Below are 16,889 nucleotides of genomic sequence, written 5' to 3' on the forward strand. Positions count from 1 at the left end.
AAATCATTCCTAATAAACTAATCACCTGCTATGTGCCCTGCACTCTGATGGGTGCTAGAGGGGAATGTTTTAGTAAGACATAATACATGTCAATTCTTATAACACTGCTGGGAAAATCGTGTTCCTGTCACTGACTACACTAGGAGCATAAGCCTTCCTTTAATCCAGAGGTTCCCAACATTGGCTGCTGTTGGAGTCACCTGGGAAGATAAAATATCCAATTCCTGGGTCCCACCCCTAGTGTTCTGTGATTTGATCAGTCTGGGGTACGACCTGAGCATCAGGATTTTTAAACACAAGAGGCGTTTGCTAATTATCCATCAGCAGGACTTAATTGTGAATATTTCTCTACAGTCGTTATTTATAACTTGCTCACTTTCAGAACTGATGTGATGCAACTGCTGACACACCAGGCATAAAAGTGACCATTAAAAGAAATGGTGGCCGGGCGCAGCGGCGACACCTGTAATCCCAACACTTTGGGAGGCCAAGGTGGGCAGATCAGAAGGTCAGGAGTTCAAGACCAGCCTGGCCAACATGGTGAAACCCCATCTCTACTAAAAATACAAAAATTAGCCGGGTGTGGTGGCACGCACCTGTAAACCCAGCTACTCGGGAGGCTGAGGTAGGAGAATTACTTGAACTGGGACCCAGTAGGCAGAGGTTACAGTGATCCGAGACTGCACCATTGCACTCAAGCCTGGGCTACAGAGCAAGACTCCATCTCAAAAAGAAGAAGAAAAAAAAAAAAAAAAGAAATGGTAAGAAATGCGGGAAGCTCCAAGAAGACAAGGGAAAATCGGCAGTGATGGAATTAACATCATTAAATCGATCCCTGAGTTTCCTGGAACAAATGTACAAAGCTGAACAGGAAAGGCCATGCTGTCATTAGAGTCAATAAAAAGCAGCCAAAGCCAAAGAAAAAAACACTTATTTTTCTGATAGTTATAGAAGGACCCACAAAAACTCTTAGGATGAAGAAGGCAGCTGAACTCAGACACTCTGTGACTCATGAACCACGAGCCTGCCCCCACATCAGCAGACAGCCAACTGGTCAACCTCTTTCCTGAAGGCCTCCAGGCTTCGTGGGAATGACCCTCGACTTGGCAAATGATGAGGCAGGCAGGAGGAACTGTAATCCAGCTGACTCAGAAAACCTTTCCACTGGGGCCCAGGCAAGGAATGAGGGAGTCAGCTCAACCCAGACTCTACTGTATCCATGTTCATAGAAAGAGCGATTAAAGCTGAGATGTCATTTGACACACGCGAGGCCCCCACACCCTGGACCTCGGCTGGGTTTCATTTTCCTTATCTTCTTATGCTCAGTGGGAGACAGACCCTGCTTTGTGTGGGCATCCAGAGCTGCAGTTCGAAAACCCCGATTGTGGCACGCTGAAGCGTGGCTGGTCAGGGGGACTTACGGGGGGTTGTCACATTTCCTCTGCCGGAAGCGGGCTCCCGTCCCACAAGTTCGGCTGCACATGCTCCAGACACCCCACGGGCTCCAGTCTCCGTCCACGTGCTCCGGGATGGGCGTCTTGCTCACGCAGTCCCCTGCACGGCACCACTGAAACACAGCGGGGAGGGCTGGGGCCCGGCATTCAGCAAAGCTGCTCACTCCAGCCCGCCCGGCCCCAAAATGCCATGCTGTGAAAAACCCGCTTTCTACATTTACATAAGTCCAGTCTATTTCAGGGTTTGCATGTTTGCTGATTTTAGTGACGTGCCTTACTGAAGCTGACACTTACATCCCTGTAGGGTTTGCATTTTTTGCCCTAAGCTTTCAGATAGATGTGCTCCATTGGGATTTTCTAAATCCCAGGAAGAGGACTAATTTACATGGCTCATGAAGAAACCTGGGCTTCTGCAAACTTTGCTTGGCGTGAGCGCGTTTCTCGCTGGGAGGCGGCATGCCTGGTTGAGGTTTTGAACCTCAGAATGGGGTTTGTTGCTTGGTGATGACAGCCAGCTCCACGTGAGGAAACCTTGGTTCTTTCCGAGGATAAGAGAAGGCCAACCCTATAAAACAATTTCTCTAAGTGGATAGCACCCACCCTGAGGCGCTGGATGTGATTTCATGGTTCCCAGTCATGGCATCAGAGCTAAACTTGACTTCCTTTTCAACCCTTTCAATCTCTGCATTAAGACTGGAGAGAGGCCAGGTGCAGTGGCTCACGCCTATAATCCCATCACTTTTGGAGGCCCAGGCAGGCAGATCACCGGAGGTCGGGAGTTCAAGACCAGCCTGACCAACATGGAGAAACCTGTCTTTACTAAAAATACAAAAATTAGCAGGGCGTGATGGCGCATGCCTGTAATCCCAGCTACTCGGGAGGCTGAGGCAGGAGAATTGCTTGAACCCAGGAGGCGGAGGTTGTGGTGAGCTGAGATCATGCCACTGCACTCCAGCCTGGGCAACAAGAGGGAAACTCGGTATCAAAAAATAAAAAAAGACTGGAAAGAGCCCTGTGGCTGAGGGTTCTGCACACCTCTCCCCTCCAACACCTCCCATCTCTCCTGCAGGGGAGGAGCAGGCTACTTCTCTCAGCATTTAGCTAGAATTGGATAACACTGTTCTCACTGAATTCTTTTCACAAGAGCCTACTGTGTATGGCAGGTGATGTTTTTCCATTTAAAATACGCTGGTCTAAAGTGCTCCTTTTAAGTAAATTCCCTTACATGGTAACGGGAGTTAATCTAACAAACATATTAAGTAACTGATACTTGTATCTTTTTTGAGACAGAGTTTTGCTCTTGTTGCCCAGGCTGGAGTCCAGTGGCCTGATCTTGGCTCACTGCAACCTCCGCCTCCCGGGTTCCAGTGATTCCCCTGCCTCAGCCTCCTGAGTAGCTGGGATTACAGGCATGCACCACCATGCCCGGATTCTATTTTAGTGGAGACGGGGTTTCACCATGTTGGCCAGGATGGTCTCAGTCTCTTGACCTTGTGATCCACCCACCTCGGTCTCCCAAAGTGCTGGGATAACAGGCCTGAACCACTGCGCCCCGCCGTATCTTATAAGAAAAAGGAAAGAGGCGATGTAGGCACCACTCTGTGCCTGGAGCAGGCTCCACGGGCATTTCTGTGGTGCCTGAAGGATGTTTCTGGGGCTCCTAAGTAGAGTACAGACCGTGTTTGAGAGACTGCCAGCTGCCTGGGAGGCGTGGAGCTGCCTGTAGGGGCAGTGGGAGGCCAGGATTACCTTGTCTGCCCCACACTCGGTGCCATCCAGGGGAGGGTCCAGCTTGGTCTTGCAGGAGGCGTCTCCTTCTACCAGGCACCACAGTCCAGCGCACATCAGATGCTGCGGAACAAGGGAAGGAACGTAGTTGTGGAGAACACCCACACTCAGGTCACAGCTGGGGTCAGAGGCGTGGCCCATCCACGATTTCAAATGTGGGATTCGAAATGTGTGGGGAAGCCAGAGGGTCATGAGTTTGTAGGTTCAAAAAATAAGTGCATCCCTTGAACTGGTTCATTTAGTACAGAAAGTTCTGTGCATCTACTCCGAGGAGGGCTCGTCTCACGGGGTTGGGTTCAACAGCTCCAACAACCACAGAGGGCGTAGGAGGTATCAGAGGCACTGCACAGGCCAGGAGCAGCGGCGCCTGCCTCCCAGCAGTAATGAGCAGACAGACACCTTCCATTTACAGCGGTGAGGGTTCAGGCAGATACCAGGGACTGTCCGGGACAGACAGTAAAACGATCTAACCAAACCTCCTCAGAGAGGCCTTGCTGGAAGAGGCAGCCCTGAATTCAAGAACAGATGGGTAGGCAGCCATTGTGAGGCCAGCAAGTGACAGCCCAAAGGGCCGCGAAGGGCTCATAACCCCACAGGGTTACAGGGGCAACCTTCTTTCTCCCTGTGGTCACCTGTTTCTAGCTCAGCTGAGCTGTGCACAATTTTTTATAGTACTTCACTTACAGAATTTTCAGAACATCTACAAATGTACAATTAAAATAATTCAAACGGCATTTAAACACACCGACTTCTAATTGTATCATTAGGAAATCTGGGCATCGGTGAAGTGCTCAGGAGACAATTTATCAGAATCACGAAGGCAGACATAGCCGGTGTCCCCTTTTGGAGGACTCATGTGGACAGCGACCTCAACCATAAGGGACAGAAGCTGGGTAACTCCCCATCCCGCCCCGGGGACAGGGAGATGACACTGAGGCAAGTTCCACACACCTCTCAGGGGGCCCTGGAGGATGGCCTCGCTGTCAACAGCAGTCACTAACTCACAAATGCACCTTTCTTGACTTCTCTCTCCCTTGCCCCCTCACCACGCTTCCTGGGATCACTTTCCAGATAAACTACTTGCACCCAAATCCTGGCCTCATGGTCTGAAAACTGAGAACAGATGTAGTTAAAGATCTTTTAAAGATGCAGTGATTCCAGGGTGACAAACCCCATCATGGCTAAAAGGCCCAAGTTGGAGAAGGAAGACATCACCCTCCAGGGTGTGGCCAGGGACCCGCTGCTTCAAAATGGGCCGGATAAAGGTCAAGGAGCATCTGTGGCTGCTGCAGTGTGATCACCACGTGGTTTGCAAAGGGTGTGCCATGCTCAGTTTAGAGGGCTGCTGTTCCAAGTAACCTCAAACATCTGCACGGAATAGACACGCAACTGTGCTGTCTAAAATTTTCAGAAGTTGAAGGGTCAAAAATAAGAGCAAGGGAGGGAAGGCAGAGCTGGAGGGAGCTTTTCAACAGGGCTGAGAAAAGCCCACAGCTATCTCAGTGTGTTGGAGCTATCTGTGCCCCTGAAGAAGTGGATGACTCAAGTGGAATACTGCACATGGAGTTCACAAAGCCTGCGTGTTGCCATGATTGTTCGCCTCTCAAAGGGATGGCAAAAAGATCAGAACCCTAGCGCAGCACATCTGGTCCTATAAGACCGACTGCACCCCATCAGACATTTGATTCCCTGCACTCTGACCTGAGAGCTCTTTGAGAGTGTGGCATCTGTGTGCAGACATGTGCTCACAAGACAAGGCTGACCCAGGGGGAGAATTTACGAGGCAGGAGTGTTTGGGATTAGCAAAAATGACGGCTCCATCAGGACAAAGAGGAAGAAGGCGTTGTCAACTGTTTGTTATGCACTTTACAGACAGTGCTTTCTCATGAAACTTTTCTAACCATCAAAGAAAAGAAGAATGAGGTTAGGCAAAGATTTCTTAAACAGAACTCAAAAAGGACTATCCATGAAGGAAGAAAACTAATGAATTATATCATATTAAAATGAACAACTTCTGTTTTCCAGAAGGCAACTGCAAGAACACAACAACATGTTTGCAATAGGTAAGAGATCTGTAATGTGTACAACCAATGAAGTGTTTGTATCCAAAACATGACTTAAAACAACAAAAATCCTTCAGATCAATTACAAAAAAGACCAGTAGAAAAATGGGCAAAAGTCTTGAATAGACACTTCATAAAAGAGAATGATTAAATGGCTAGTAAACATATGAAAAAGTGCTCAGTTTATTTAGTCATCAGGGAAGGCACATTACGACCACCACTAGACACCTTGATACACCAACTAGAATGCCAGAATGAAGAAGATGCAAAGCACCATTCATTCACTGGCAAGAATGTGGCACGATGGGTCCTCTTGTATACTGAGAATGAGATTAACTCGGTTCAACAGCTTTGGAAAACTCTTTGGCAGTATTTGCTAAAGCTGAAGACACATACATTCTAATACCCAGCAATTCCAATCATAAGTATATAACAGAAAATATGTGTATGTGTTTACCAAAGACATCATCAAGGAAGTTCACTGAAACACTATTTGCATTAGTTCCACGTTGGAAACAACCCAAATGCCCATTAAGAGCAGAACAGATGAACTATGGTATATTAGAACAATGGAATACTATATGATTTCATTTACATACAGTTCAAAAACAAGAAACATAAACCTCTACTGTTAGGAGAGTGGCTACCTTTGTTGTCAGCTTAAGAACAAAGAAAAGGGGAATGACAGCAAAGGAGACATTAGCACGGCAGCATCTCATCCAAGCTCTGCCATCTGCACTGCTCTGTGTGCCCAAGCCAAGCAGTCACAGTTCCTGTGATACATTTTCACTACTCAACAGATGCGGTGACTACACGTAGTCACCTTGATGCCTCCTAGATCGACAGCCGGCATTCACGTCATGCATTGCAAATGACAAAGTGATCTGCTTCCTGTCATCCTGAGTCTCACAGCAGCCCTGGAAGGCAGACAGGAGGGGGCTTCCTCTATTTTTTTCCACTTTTCCAATAAGGAGGTCAATGTTTGTGAAGGTCAGGGAGTCTGAGCTAGGTTAGAAGCACAAGACTCACAAAGAAAGGAACTAAAGTGATGTAAAAGAAAAGGCACCAGTAGGGCGTGGGTTCAAACCTGTAATCCCAGCACTTTGGGAGGCCAAGGCAGGTGGATCACGAGGTCAAGAGATCGAGACCATCCTGGCCAACACGGTGAAACACCATCTCTACTAAAAGAAAAATACAAAAATTAGTTGGGTGTGATGGCGTGCACCTGTAGCCCCAGCTACTCAGGAGTCAGAGGCAGGAGAATCGTCTGAACCCAGGAGGCAGAGGTTGCCGTGAGCCAAGATTGCGCCATTGCACTCCAGCCTGGTGACAGAGCAAGACTCCATCTAAAAAAAAAAAAAAAAAAAAAAAGAAGAAGGAGAAGAAAAGAAAAGGCATTTGAATATAAATTCAAGACCCTAATCTGAAATGATGGAACATCTTATTATCAGATTGAAAAACAAAGCCCCAAGAAAAACTGGTGCAAAATAATGAGCAAAGAGGCATGTCCTTATAAGGCCTTTGGGTTTCCAAGATAAAGCTGAACATGCTTTGGACAGCCAGCACAGAGAACGGGAAAAGGGAAAAGAGCTTGGGCTGTGCAGATGTCTTTGCAGCAGCCTCTCCCTACGGGCACTGGAGTGAGTGACGCTGATACAGATAGAAAGGTAGAGCATGCAGCCCAGGAAACTTCTATCAACTAAACGCTTGCTCAAGTACTTAGCCAATGGAAAAAACATTTTTGAACTTACAAGTAGGTAAATCCTTTTTTGGAGAAAATATCAGAGGATGACCTTCGGCCATCCTAAGAAACGACTGGAGAACCCAAAGAAAATGGGCCAGCAGTGAGCCCTGATCAAAGTGTTGAAACCAACACAGGGATGGGAGTTAGGGAATAGAGCACACAGGACAGAAACCCAGATGAGGCAGAAATGGCAGAGAGAGAAACCCACTGGGAAGAAGGTGCACCGGGACGGGAGCCGTGGGAGGCTGTCTATATCTACATCAATGTCTTCACCTTTTCTAGCTGTGGGAAGAGCAAAATACAACAGATAAAAATTTAAAATTGAGATATAAAAACTTTCAAAGGTAAAATGTTAAACACAAAGAAAAATAACAGAACTGGGTGGAAGGAATGAAAGGGTGGGGCTTGGAGGTGGAGATGCTTTCATCATGCTCAGGCAGCAGGTACACTAAAGAGAAGGGTGACTGACGGATGAACCTTCTGCTTTTACAGCGAATAGCAGACTCTGTGGGAGACAGGGCTGCTCTTCCGGTACGGAACAGCTGGGTGCCATAATAAAGAACAGTTCTCATTGCTGAGCTCACCAGTAGTAGTATCCAAGGAAGCAAATACAAAACCCATACCCGGCTGTCTTCGTATGTACACACGACTGCTACCAATCTGTGATAAGCACAGGCAAGGGCGGATTCTCCCAAGGGCAGGTGCTGGTTGACAAGACCAACACCTACCCTTTCATCTTCCAGCACCCAATCGTGTTATTTTTCTTTGCGGTGTTAACATTTTTACCTTTGGAAGTTCCTTTTTTGTTTGTCTGTTTTTTGAGATGGAGTCTTGCTCTGGTGCCCAGACTGGAGTGCCGTGGCATGATCTCGGCTCATTGCAACCTCCACCTCCCAGGTTCAAGCGATTCTCCTCCCCCATCAGCCTCCTGAGTAGCTGGGGATTATAGGCATGCACCACCATGCCTGGCTAATTTTTTGTATTTTATGTAGAGATGGGGTTTTACTATGTTGATCAGGCTGGTCTCAAACTCTTGACCTTGTGGTCTGCCTGCCTCGACCTCCCAAAGTGCTGGGATTTCAGGAATAAGCCACCACACCTGGCCTGAAAGTTCTTATATCTCAGTTGGCACTGCACTTGGGAGAAGTCATCTGGGGCTGGTCTATCTCAGATAGAGCAAGGTCAGGAGCTCTATCTGAGACGCCCAGATTAAACCAGAGAATCTGGAAGGGTGTTTACCGGTTCTGAAAAGGCTAGAGGCAGCCACTTTTCAGAAGAAGGGGCTTTGGTTGAAACAAATATAAGTTATCCTAAAGGAGAGCAATTTAGGATTTCACAATTCCACAGTTATGTCCAACAAATTATAAACCCACAATCAAACAGTGTAATATGAGTGAAGGTCAACAGCAACAACAAAAGATTTAAACTGCCAAGGTGTTTACGTGATAAAAGTCAGATACAGAATGTACAGTACCTATAAGGAAACAAGATGAGATTACATAAAAAAGCTAGCAGCAAGATATTAACACGGTTGAATATAAGAAACTGGAAAGAACATTTAAAAATGAAATATATCATTGTCAAAGAAAATCAATGGATTTTGACAGCCCTGAATGAGAGAACTGGTGACTGGAAAACAGATCTGAAGAAACGATACAGAATGAAGCCTGGAGAGAAAGGGCGGTGGGGGATACCAAAGACGGGTTAAGAGATCTGAAGAACCAAGTGAGAAATACCGACGTATGTATCTAATCAGACCCAGAAAGAGAGACTAGAAAGAATGGGGCAGAGACGATATTTGAGAAAAAAACAGCTGAAATATGTTGAGATTCACTCAGGGTGGCCAGGAAAATATTAAGGGAAATACCAGGGAAAGCTGTAAGATTATAGTCTCAAACCTTCTGGAAGGCCAAAAGGTTTTAATGGGACAGGCTGAAGGCAGTTGCTTCTTATCTTAGAGCATTAGGTCATAGGGTGAAGATGTGGGGTAACAGAAGCTTTCCCAGTTAAATCTGTTTACCCCACGTTCCTTTGTCTCTACTCCAACTGTTTACTCATGTAAACTCTGTGCTACACGGCCCTCTCAGGGGGAGGTCAAAGGGGGATTACCTGTTAATGGTGTTTGTTCTGGGCCTGGGAACCAAAACCTTTTATTAGTGGTAAAACCTCTCTTTTAACCATGTTACTTATCCACAAGCACGCTGACTTAGAACCTCTCTTATTAAATCTATACTGAATAAATGTGAGAAGAAACAGCAAGCAGGGGTCGGGTAGCTGCGGTCACCTTCTGAGAGCAGCTGACAACCTCCCTAGCCAACTCCATCACTGTACTCTGTGTGTCTGAGTGTATTTATTCATCCGCTACTGAGTCAGTGTCTGCGGGACAGACCTCCGCAGGTGAGGATCAATGTCTCAGAAACATGTAGAATAAAGATATTCTCAACTTAGGGGCAGGAGGCAGTCTTCTATGGTTGCAATAATCTCCGTCTCTTGATATCATGCCCTTGTGTGACCCCTCTTCTTGAATATGGGCTGAAACTACTAATTTGCCTTTTAAAAAAAATTTAAAATGCTTTAATATACATTAACAAAAAAAAAAGACAGAAAACATCAGTGATTTCCTGGTGACAGGGGAAGAGGTGAGCTTAAAGAAGCATGGGGGGAATCTGGGCGATGGACCTGTTCCGTGAATTGACTGGTTATATATCTCTGCATTTGCTAAATTTCAAAGACTGGGCATTAAAAAGTGTGAAACAGAAAAACCAAAGAAAAATAAAAGAGTTGGCTCTTTCTGGGGAACATAAATCAGATAAACCATTTGTCAAACAATACAGGAAAAGTGGAGAAAGTATAAATAACAACAAAGAAGAAAAGAAAGGAGAAAATATCTAAAATGTAGAGAAATTTTAAAAAAATTATCAGGGACCACTCAGCTCAGTTTATATGTATATAAGCCTGAGAAGAAATGATTTCCTAAGAATGTGTAAGTGAGTAAAGCCATTGTTTGGGAAGACTGAAAGTGTATATAGACTAACTGACATAAATGACCCAGGGGAGGTGTGGCAGTGTCTGAAGGCAGCTTTTGGTTGTCACAACCGGGGGAGTGCCCCTGAGCTATAAGGGGAAGAGGCCAAGGATGCTGCGGAACTTCGTGTAATGCACAAGACAGTACCCTGTAACTGTTCACAATAGCAAAGACTTGGAACCAACCCAAATGCCCATCAGTGATAGACTGGGTAAAGAAAATGTGGCACATATGCACCATGGAATACTATGCAGCCATAAAAAAGGAGAGGAGTTCATGTCCTTTGCAGGGACATGGATGAAGCTGGAAACCATCATTCTCAGCAAACTGACATAAGAACAGAAAACCAAACACCACATGTTCTCACTCATAAGTGGGAGGTGAACAATGAGAACACATGCACACAGGGAGGTGAACATCACACACTGGGGCTTGTCAGGGGGTGAGGAGGGTAGGGGAGGGATAGCTGGGGGTGGGGGGGGTCGGGGAGGGATAACAATAGGAAAAATCCCTAATGTAGATGACGGGGGATGGATGCAGCAAACCGCCATGGCATGTGTATGCCTAAGTAACAAACCTGCACTATCTGCACACGTACCCCAGAACTTAAAAAGAAAAAGCAAGATAGCACTCTACAACAAAAACTGTCTAGTCTAAGACACCAATAATGCTGAGGTTGGAAAACTGCTGCAGAAAAACTCAACAGCAGTGACAAAAGGAAAAGCAGTTACAGTAGAGTACCCTGCCGGACCACAGCTTCGCTAGGTGACCAAGGCTGGCGTCACCAGTAATGAGACAAGGACCACACCACCTCTGTATCCGTCCCAACAATACTGAACCTCAAGGTAGTCATGAGAACACATGAAACAAACCCAAATGGCAAACCAATAGACTGGGCCTCTTCAGCAGTGTCACAGCCATGAAAGACAAGGAAAGACCGAGGATCTGTCACAGATTGGAGGAGATCAGACAGACATGACAACCAAATGCAAAATACGATCCTGGTATAGAGAAAGGACACTGACGGAAAAACTTGTGAAACCTAAATGTATTTTAGTTAATAGCATTGTACCAAGGTGAATTTCCTGCTTTTCATAATGGTTCTATGGGTATGTAACATTTTTTTTTTTTTTTGAGACCGAGTCTCACTCTGTTGCCCAGGCTGGAGTACAGTGGCACAATCTCGGCTCACTACAACCTCTGCCTCTTGGGTTCAAGCAGTTCTCATGCCTCGGCGACCGAGTAGCTGGGACTACAGGCACGTGCCACCATACCTGGCTAATTTTTGTATTTTTGGTAGAGATGGGGTTTCACCATGTTGCCCAGGCTGGTCTCAAACTCCTGACCTCAGGTGATCCGACTGCACTGGCCTCTCAAAGTGCTGGGATTATAGGCATGGGCCATCGCGTCCAGCCATGTAAGATGTTAACAGCAAGTTGGGTGAAAGGCATACACTATTTTTTTTTTAAGTCTTCTTTAAGAGTTACAACAACTTTTAACATTTTGTCTTACAACAAAAAGTTAAAAAATAACAGAATTTTTTAAAAAGGATGGAGCAAATCTACACTAGTTCTGACCAACATATATGTACACATATATGTTATGTGTACATATACACATAACCAGTAAAGACGTGTGGAGTGAATGAATTGGATGAATACTTACATCAGCAAAGCAACGCCTGGCATCAGTGGGCAGAGACGAACACTGACAAACTAAGCAGTCGCCAACTCCAGGTAACAGAGCAGCACTTTACTGGGATTGTCTCTTTCCTACCTGCACCAACCTTGTGAGACAGACACTCCCTATTCACGCTTTACAGGTGAGAAAATGGGTGGACCTGTCCTGACCCGGAACACAGGCTTCTCCCCGCTGGTTACACTGCCTCTCCATCAGTCCCCAGTTTCCGCTGCCTGCTTCCCCTGCAATCTCGCATTCTCAGTGTGAGTGCTCACCCTGTCATCTGCAGTGAGATGGGCGCTCTGTGCTCAGCTGCGTGCCGTTCCCTCCACCTGCAGAGGTCTCCCTGGAAACGCTGCTCGGCAGCACGACCCTGGCTTTCAGTGAAACTTGGTGTACTAGAACAGGATGGAAACCAACAAAGGGGCAGCTCCTGAGGCCAAATCAGGGGAGGGGGTGCTCAGACCTCCTCTCCCACTCCAGCCCCCAGCGGCTGTGCTTGAGTTGCAGTGGAAAGTCACAGTCCAGGCACACAGCAGGGAAAATCAAAGAGCTCTCTGGTTCTAGCATCTGTCACCTCACTGGCTACGCTTACGGTTTGGCAAGAGTCATCCCCAACATGCTTTGCTGCTCAGTTCCTCCAGGGGCTGCGTGATGAGCCAGCACCAAGCATGCAACCCCAGAGTACCTCGAAAATTCGAGAAAGTGTGAACTGCTTGGATGGGACCATCGCTCATATACACGAGCCTTCACCACTTTCCTTCAACTGGTGGTGTCCCTGTCAAGGACTGTGAAGGTCATGCTGCTGTTCTCTTGCCTCGTCCTCTCTGGGTATCCACTGAGGGTTTGGAGGGGGCTCTAACTCAAAATGATACAGAATGAGATGCTTATATAAAGTCCCTCAAAAATGTGCTGCTGATAACACGAGCCAAAAGGGAGAGAAAACACACACTAAGAGCTGGATGAAAAAGTGACTAATCCAAATTTTCCACACATACTACTGCAGTGTGAAGCCTTCCTGGGCCAGCATGCCAGCCCCACTCCTGGAAGGCTTCCCGAGTCCTGGGCTGGGCCACCACTTCCATGTTCCTGAGGGCTGCAGAGACTGTCACCTGGCTGGGAATGGGGGCTGCTGGGTGAGGGTGAGGCCCAGGCCTTCAGCTGGCAGCGGGAACAAGAAAGACAATTCACAACTGGGATGGTGTGGAGAGCTCTCTGAAAAGGCAGTCTACTATAAACTTTCAAACACTTCTGGAAAATTAGGACCATCTGCTGCCAAAGTGCAACGACTCTGAAAGGCTACAGATGCCGGGCAGGAAGCTGAGACGGAGACAGGCAAGGCGGCTTTCAGCCTGGCATCCAAGTCCACGCACTACCGTGCAGCCCTGTCTGAGAGGGGCAGGGCCAGGCTCCGGGACCCGGCCAGCCACCCACTCTGGCTAGGTCCACTGCATTAAAGGGACAGACTTTATGCAGATGAGCAGTTTCCTAACTAAGCTGAATGGAAGAATCTTCAAGGAAGTTGTACAGAAAGACAGATACCTGAAACCCATGTTCCTGAAGATTTTTAAGACAGAAAATCTGGAGTAAGACGCAGAAACTTCTAACAGTCTCTGGAAGACTGTAGCAATCCACCAGGTTTAAAAATGACTGGCATCGGAGGAACAAAGTGTGGCCCCAAGGTGGAATTCTGGCACCCTCAGCGTCTCTCTATCCGTAAGATGCCCATGCAAATCTCTGCAGCACGTGAGAAAGGACAGAGGCCTGGGACTGGGATTTTGCCCACGGAGAGGTACTGGACATTGGAAAGCATCCCTGGGGATTCCAGGCTCCCCAGGTGAGGACAGCACAGGGAAAGATGTGGGAAGGGACAGGCCCCTGGAATCTCAGCTCAACAGCGTCTCCTCCTGTCCCTCTGGCTCCAGGCAACAGAGTGACAGAGAATGGACACTACCTAAGATTTATTTTAGGTAGTGTGTGCTACATGCTAAGAGCTTTAATTCAGTTAATTCTTAACTCTCATGACTTCACAATGATGGGTAAGTAGAATGTATGCTCCCATTCTGCAGATTAGAAGACTTAGGCATAGTGAGACTAGGCAATATGCTGAAAAGCAGGCAGAATGAGGCCCTGGGCAGTCCGACTAGAGAGCCCATCTTCTTTGACACAGTGTGATAGAGAAAGCCTCTCCACGCTGTACCAAAGGCAATTACGGAGAAAAGAGCAAAGGAGCAAATATTAGGTAGAAAAAATTGTCTAAGACCCTCTAGTGCCTATGACCATTCTAGATCCTGTCTTCCTGAAATGATTAGCTGACAGCTTTGCGCTCAGTGCCCTTCTCAGACAATGGTATCACATGCACACCTCAGGTCCTTGTGAATGCCACAACACACAGGCACATATGTGCTAGTGGCAACTAACGTGAAGAGCGTATATCCTTTCCCAGCACTACTGTGTGGCAGCCATGCCTGGGCTGTGGAGCCATGGTGGTGGAACGCAGTCGCGGGGAGCAGTAGGGTCATTCCACAGCACCTTTCAACTGAAAGCCTCCAGGGCCAGGGTGGCGGTGACGGGGCCTGAGGCCGCCTTTCTCAGGTTAGGAAGCGGTGGGGTTTTGTGAGGCAGAGATCCGGGTCAGGACAGTACCCTAACTGCACCCCTTTCTTCTTGCTCTGTCTCTAGCAGCAATACAGACTGTTCCTTTCAGCTGACTGTGCCTGCATTGGGCCTTCCCACCCTCTGCTTCACCTGGCAGGATATCTGAGCTTAAGGAGCTTGAAAGGGTTGCTAAACAGCAACTTTCCTTTGCAGTGACTGCTGACGTGACAGGAGAAACTTGTAATCATAAAAAAAGACTGACTGGGCTAATTGCATGAAGTTTATTTCCCCTTTCTAATAAATATTTACCATCCAATGTTTATAACTTTTATGTTTGGACTTTCTTGCAATGCTTTATTGAATTAAAAACATCACATTACCATTGGCTAAAAGAGGAGACAGCGGTATTTGCCAATAACTTTTGCAACAAATGCCAGCTATTGATGCCAATTTTTTCTAGTTCATATTTCCATAGACAGCTTTGAGCCTTACAATACGAGCATTCTGCAGACAGACAGGAAGGATTCAGTGGTAATGCCGTGGGGGCCTCCAGAGCCCTAAAAATTAATATGGACTGTATTTTAATTTTTGTTTCTCTGGTATGCAAATGTCTGAGAAATGAGCAACCTGGTTAATAGCTGAAGCCTAGACTGGTCCTAAAGCAATTGGAGTGATGCTTTTCCAAAGTTATTTGCCTACACCTTTGAGTAAGGAAATGATCTTTAAATTGATTGGTCTTAAAACAGATATGAATTGGGAATGGCAGAAGAACATACAGAGAGGACCAGTCAGAAGGAAGGTCTGCATTCGAAATTCTGCCCAGCACCTGGCCGTTCTGTGTTTCTGTAGGCACCTGATGGAGCCTTCTCAGAGTATGTGGTGAATGCATTATTATAAAATACATAAGATGGCCCAGAAAACAGTTAAAATTCAAGTGTTTTAAAAATATAAAACATTCTACATTTGTGATATAATAATGTATGCAGGTTTTTTTTTTTTTTTTTTTTTTGGTCAGCACATAACAAGATCTGGCCCTGGGTCTACTAACTACTGTAATTTTGAATTGGTGGAGACTCTAAATGGTATTTTGAGATGTTGGCCACAATTTTATGAAAATATCTGTGATTCCATGGTCAGGCACGGTGGCTCCATGCCTGTAGTCCCAGCACTTTGGGAGGCTGAGGCAGGTGGATCACCTGAGGTCAGGAGTCTGAGACCAGCCTGGCCAACATGGCAAACCTGTCTTTACCAAAAATATAGAAATTAGCCAGGCATGGTGGCAGGTACCTGTAATCCCAGCTACTTGGGAAGCTGAGGCAGGAGAATTGGTTGAACCTGGGAGGCAGATGTTGCAGGGAGCTGAGATTGTGCCACTGCACCCCAGCCTGGGCAACAGAGTGAGACTCCATCACAAGAAAATATATCCATCTGTCCGTCCATCCATCTGTGTATCTCTCTGTATATCTACCTACCTACCTACCTACCTAACCTATGATTCCTAATCACAGTGGCAGTCACAGGTATGACTAACACTGCTGTGGTTTACCACCAACATTCAGAATGGAAGAGAATACTAACTTCCATTAGAACTTGAAGTAAAAGAGAAGCGTAATCTCTTTCCTATCCTGGTTCACCAATTCTTTGAAATCCTCCAAGGACCCTAGGTAGCTGGCCCTGCTTTGGTACAATAACACGGGAATGTGGATGAGAAATGCCGACCCCTGAGACCAGGGAGGCCTCTCCCTCCTACCAGGGAACAGTGTGGGCTCATCTTGAGGCAGGCAAGCTACTTTCCCTCAGAAGAGGCAGTGGCAAAATGAAAACTGCCCATCACCAGTCACGATGGTATTTTTCTTAAAATATAGTCTATCCAGTTTCTTTTCTTCTTATTTTTCTCTATTTCAGAAAAATAAAAAGCAACTGTTCAACTCCTCAGCACTGGCATGGCTCACAGTTTTATTCCCTTGGTGGTGTCCAGCCTCTGTCATATTTCATCCTTTTTTTTGTCTTGTAATATGATTAAAGTTCTAGAAAACTTTAAGATAAAAGATACACAGACGTACACACACATCCCCCAAAACTGCTGCCCCATTTATGCTCAGGTGCTTTTCTAAGCTACCCTAGGGCTCTGCACAGGAATTACCCTAGGGCTAAGCCCAGTGAGGGGCTTACCAATTCTCAGCAAGTCTTTGGGGGCGGGGAGGGTCCAGGGCTTGGAAATATGAATAGTGTTCTCAATTCCTACATATGAATAGGGTTAAGAGAGCAGAGTCCTCCAAATTTTTAGAGTTGTAATTCCTTCACCCCTATAACTCCTGACTGTGAGCATTTTTCTTGCATTTTACAGCATCTAGCAAGTAGCATTATTTTTCTCATTAAAGGAGGCCAAAAGTGGTTTGAGGAATATTGTTGAGAATTTTGCATCAAAGTTCCCTCTGAAATTATTAAGGTCGCCTTGAGATGTCACGACGTCACTGGTATGACTGCTGATGAGAAAACTACACCATTAGTGCTGCCTTTCTGGACATGCGGGATGA

At 46.4% G+C, this 16,889-nt stretch overlaps 1 protein-coding gene across 1 annotated transcript in view; it reads right to left on the reverse strand.

Moving 5' to 3' along the window:
- The window catches only part of ADAMTS17 (ADAM metallopeptidase with thrombospondin type 1 motif 17), a 331,102-nt gene that overhangs the window by 132,646 nt on the left and 181,567 nt on the right, over positions 1-16,889 (reverse strand). The window contains exons 11-12 of the mRNA XM_017518719.2: positions 3,204-3,305; positions 1,422-1,567 (exon numbers count right to left, since the gene is read on the reverse strand). Coding sequence (XP_017374208.1) covers positions 1,422-1,567; positions 3,204-3,305 — 248 coding nt within the window. The remainder of the gene's footprint in view (positions 1-1,421; positions 1,568-3,203; positions 3,306-16,889) is intronic.

Source organism: Cebus imitator, unplaced genomic scaffold (genome assembly GCF_001604975.1).
Source record: "Cebus imitator isolate Cc_AM_T3 unplaced genomic scaffold, Cebus_imitator-1.0 Scaffold19, whole genome shotgun sequence".
NCBI classification, from domain to species: domain Eukaryota; kingdom Metazoa; phylum Chordata; class Mammalia; order Primates; family Cebidae; genus Cebus; species Cebus imitator.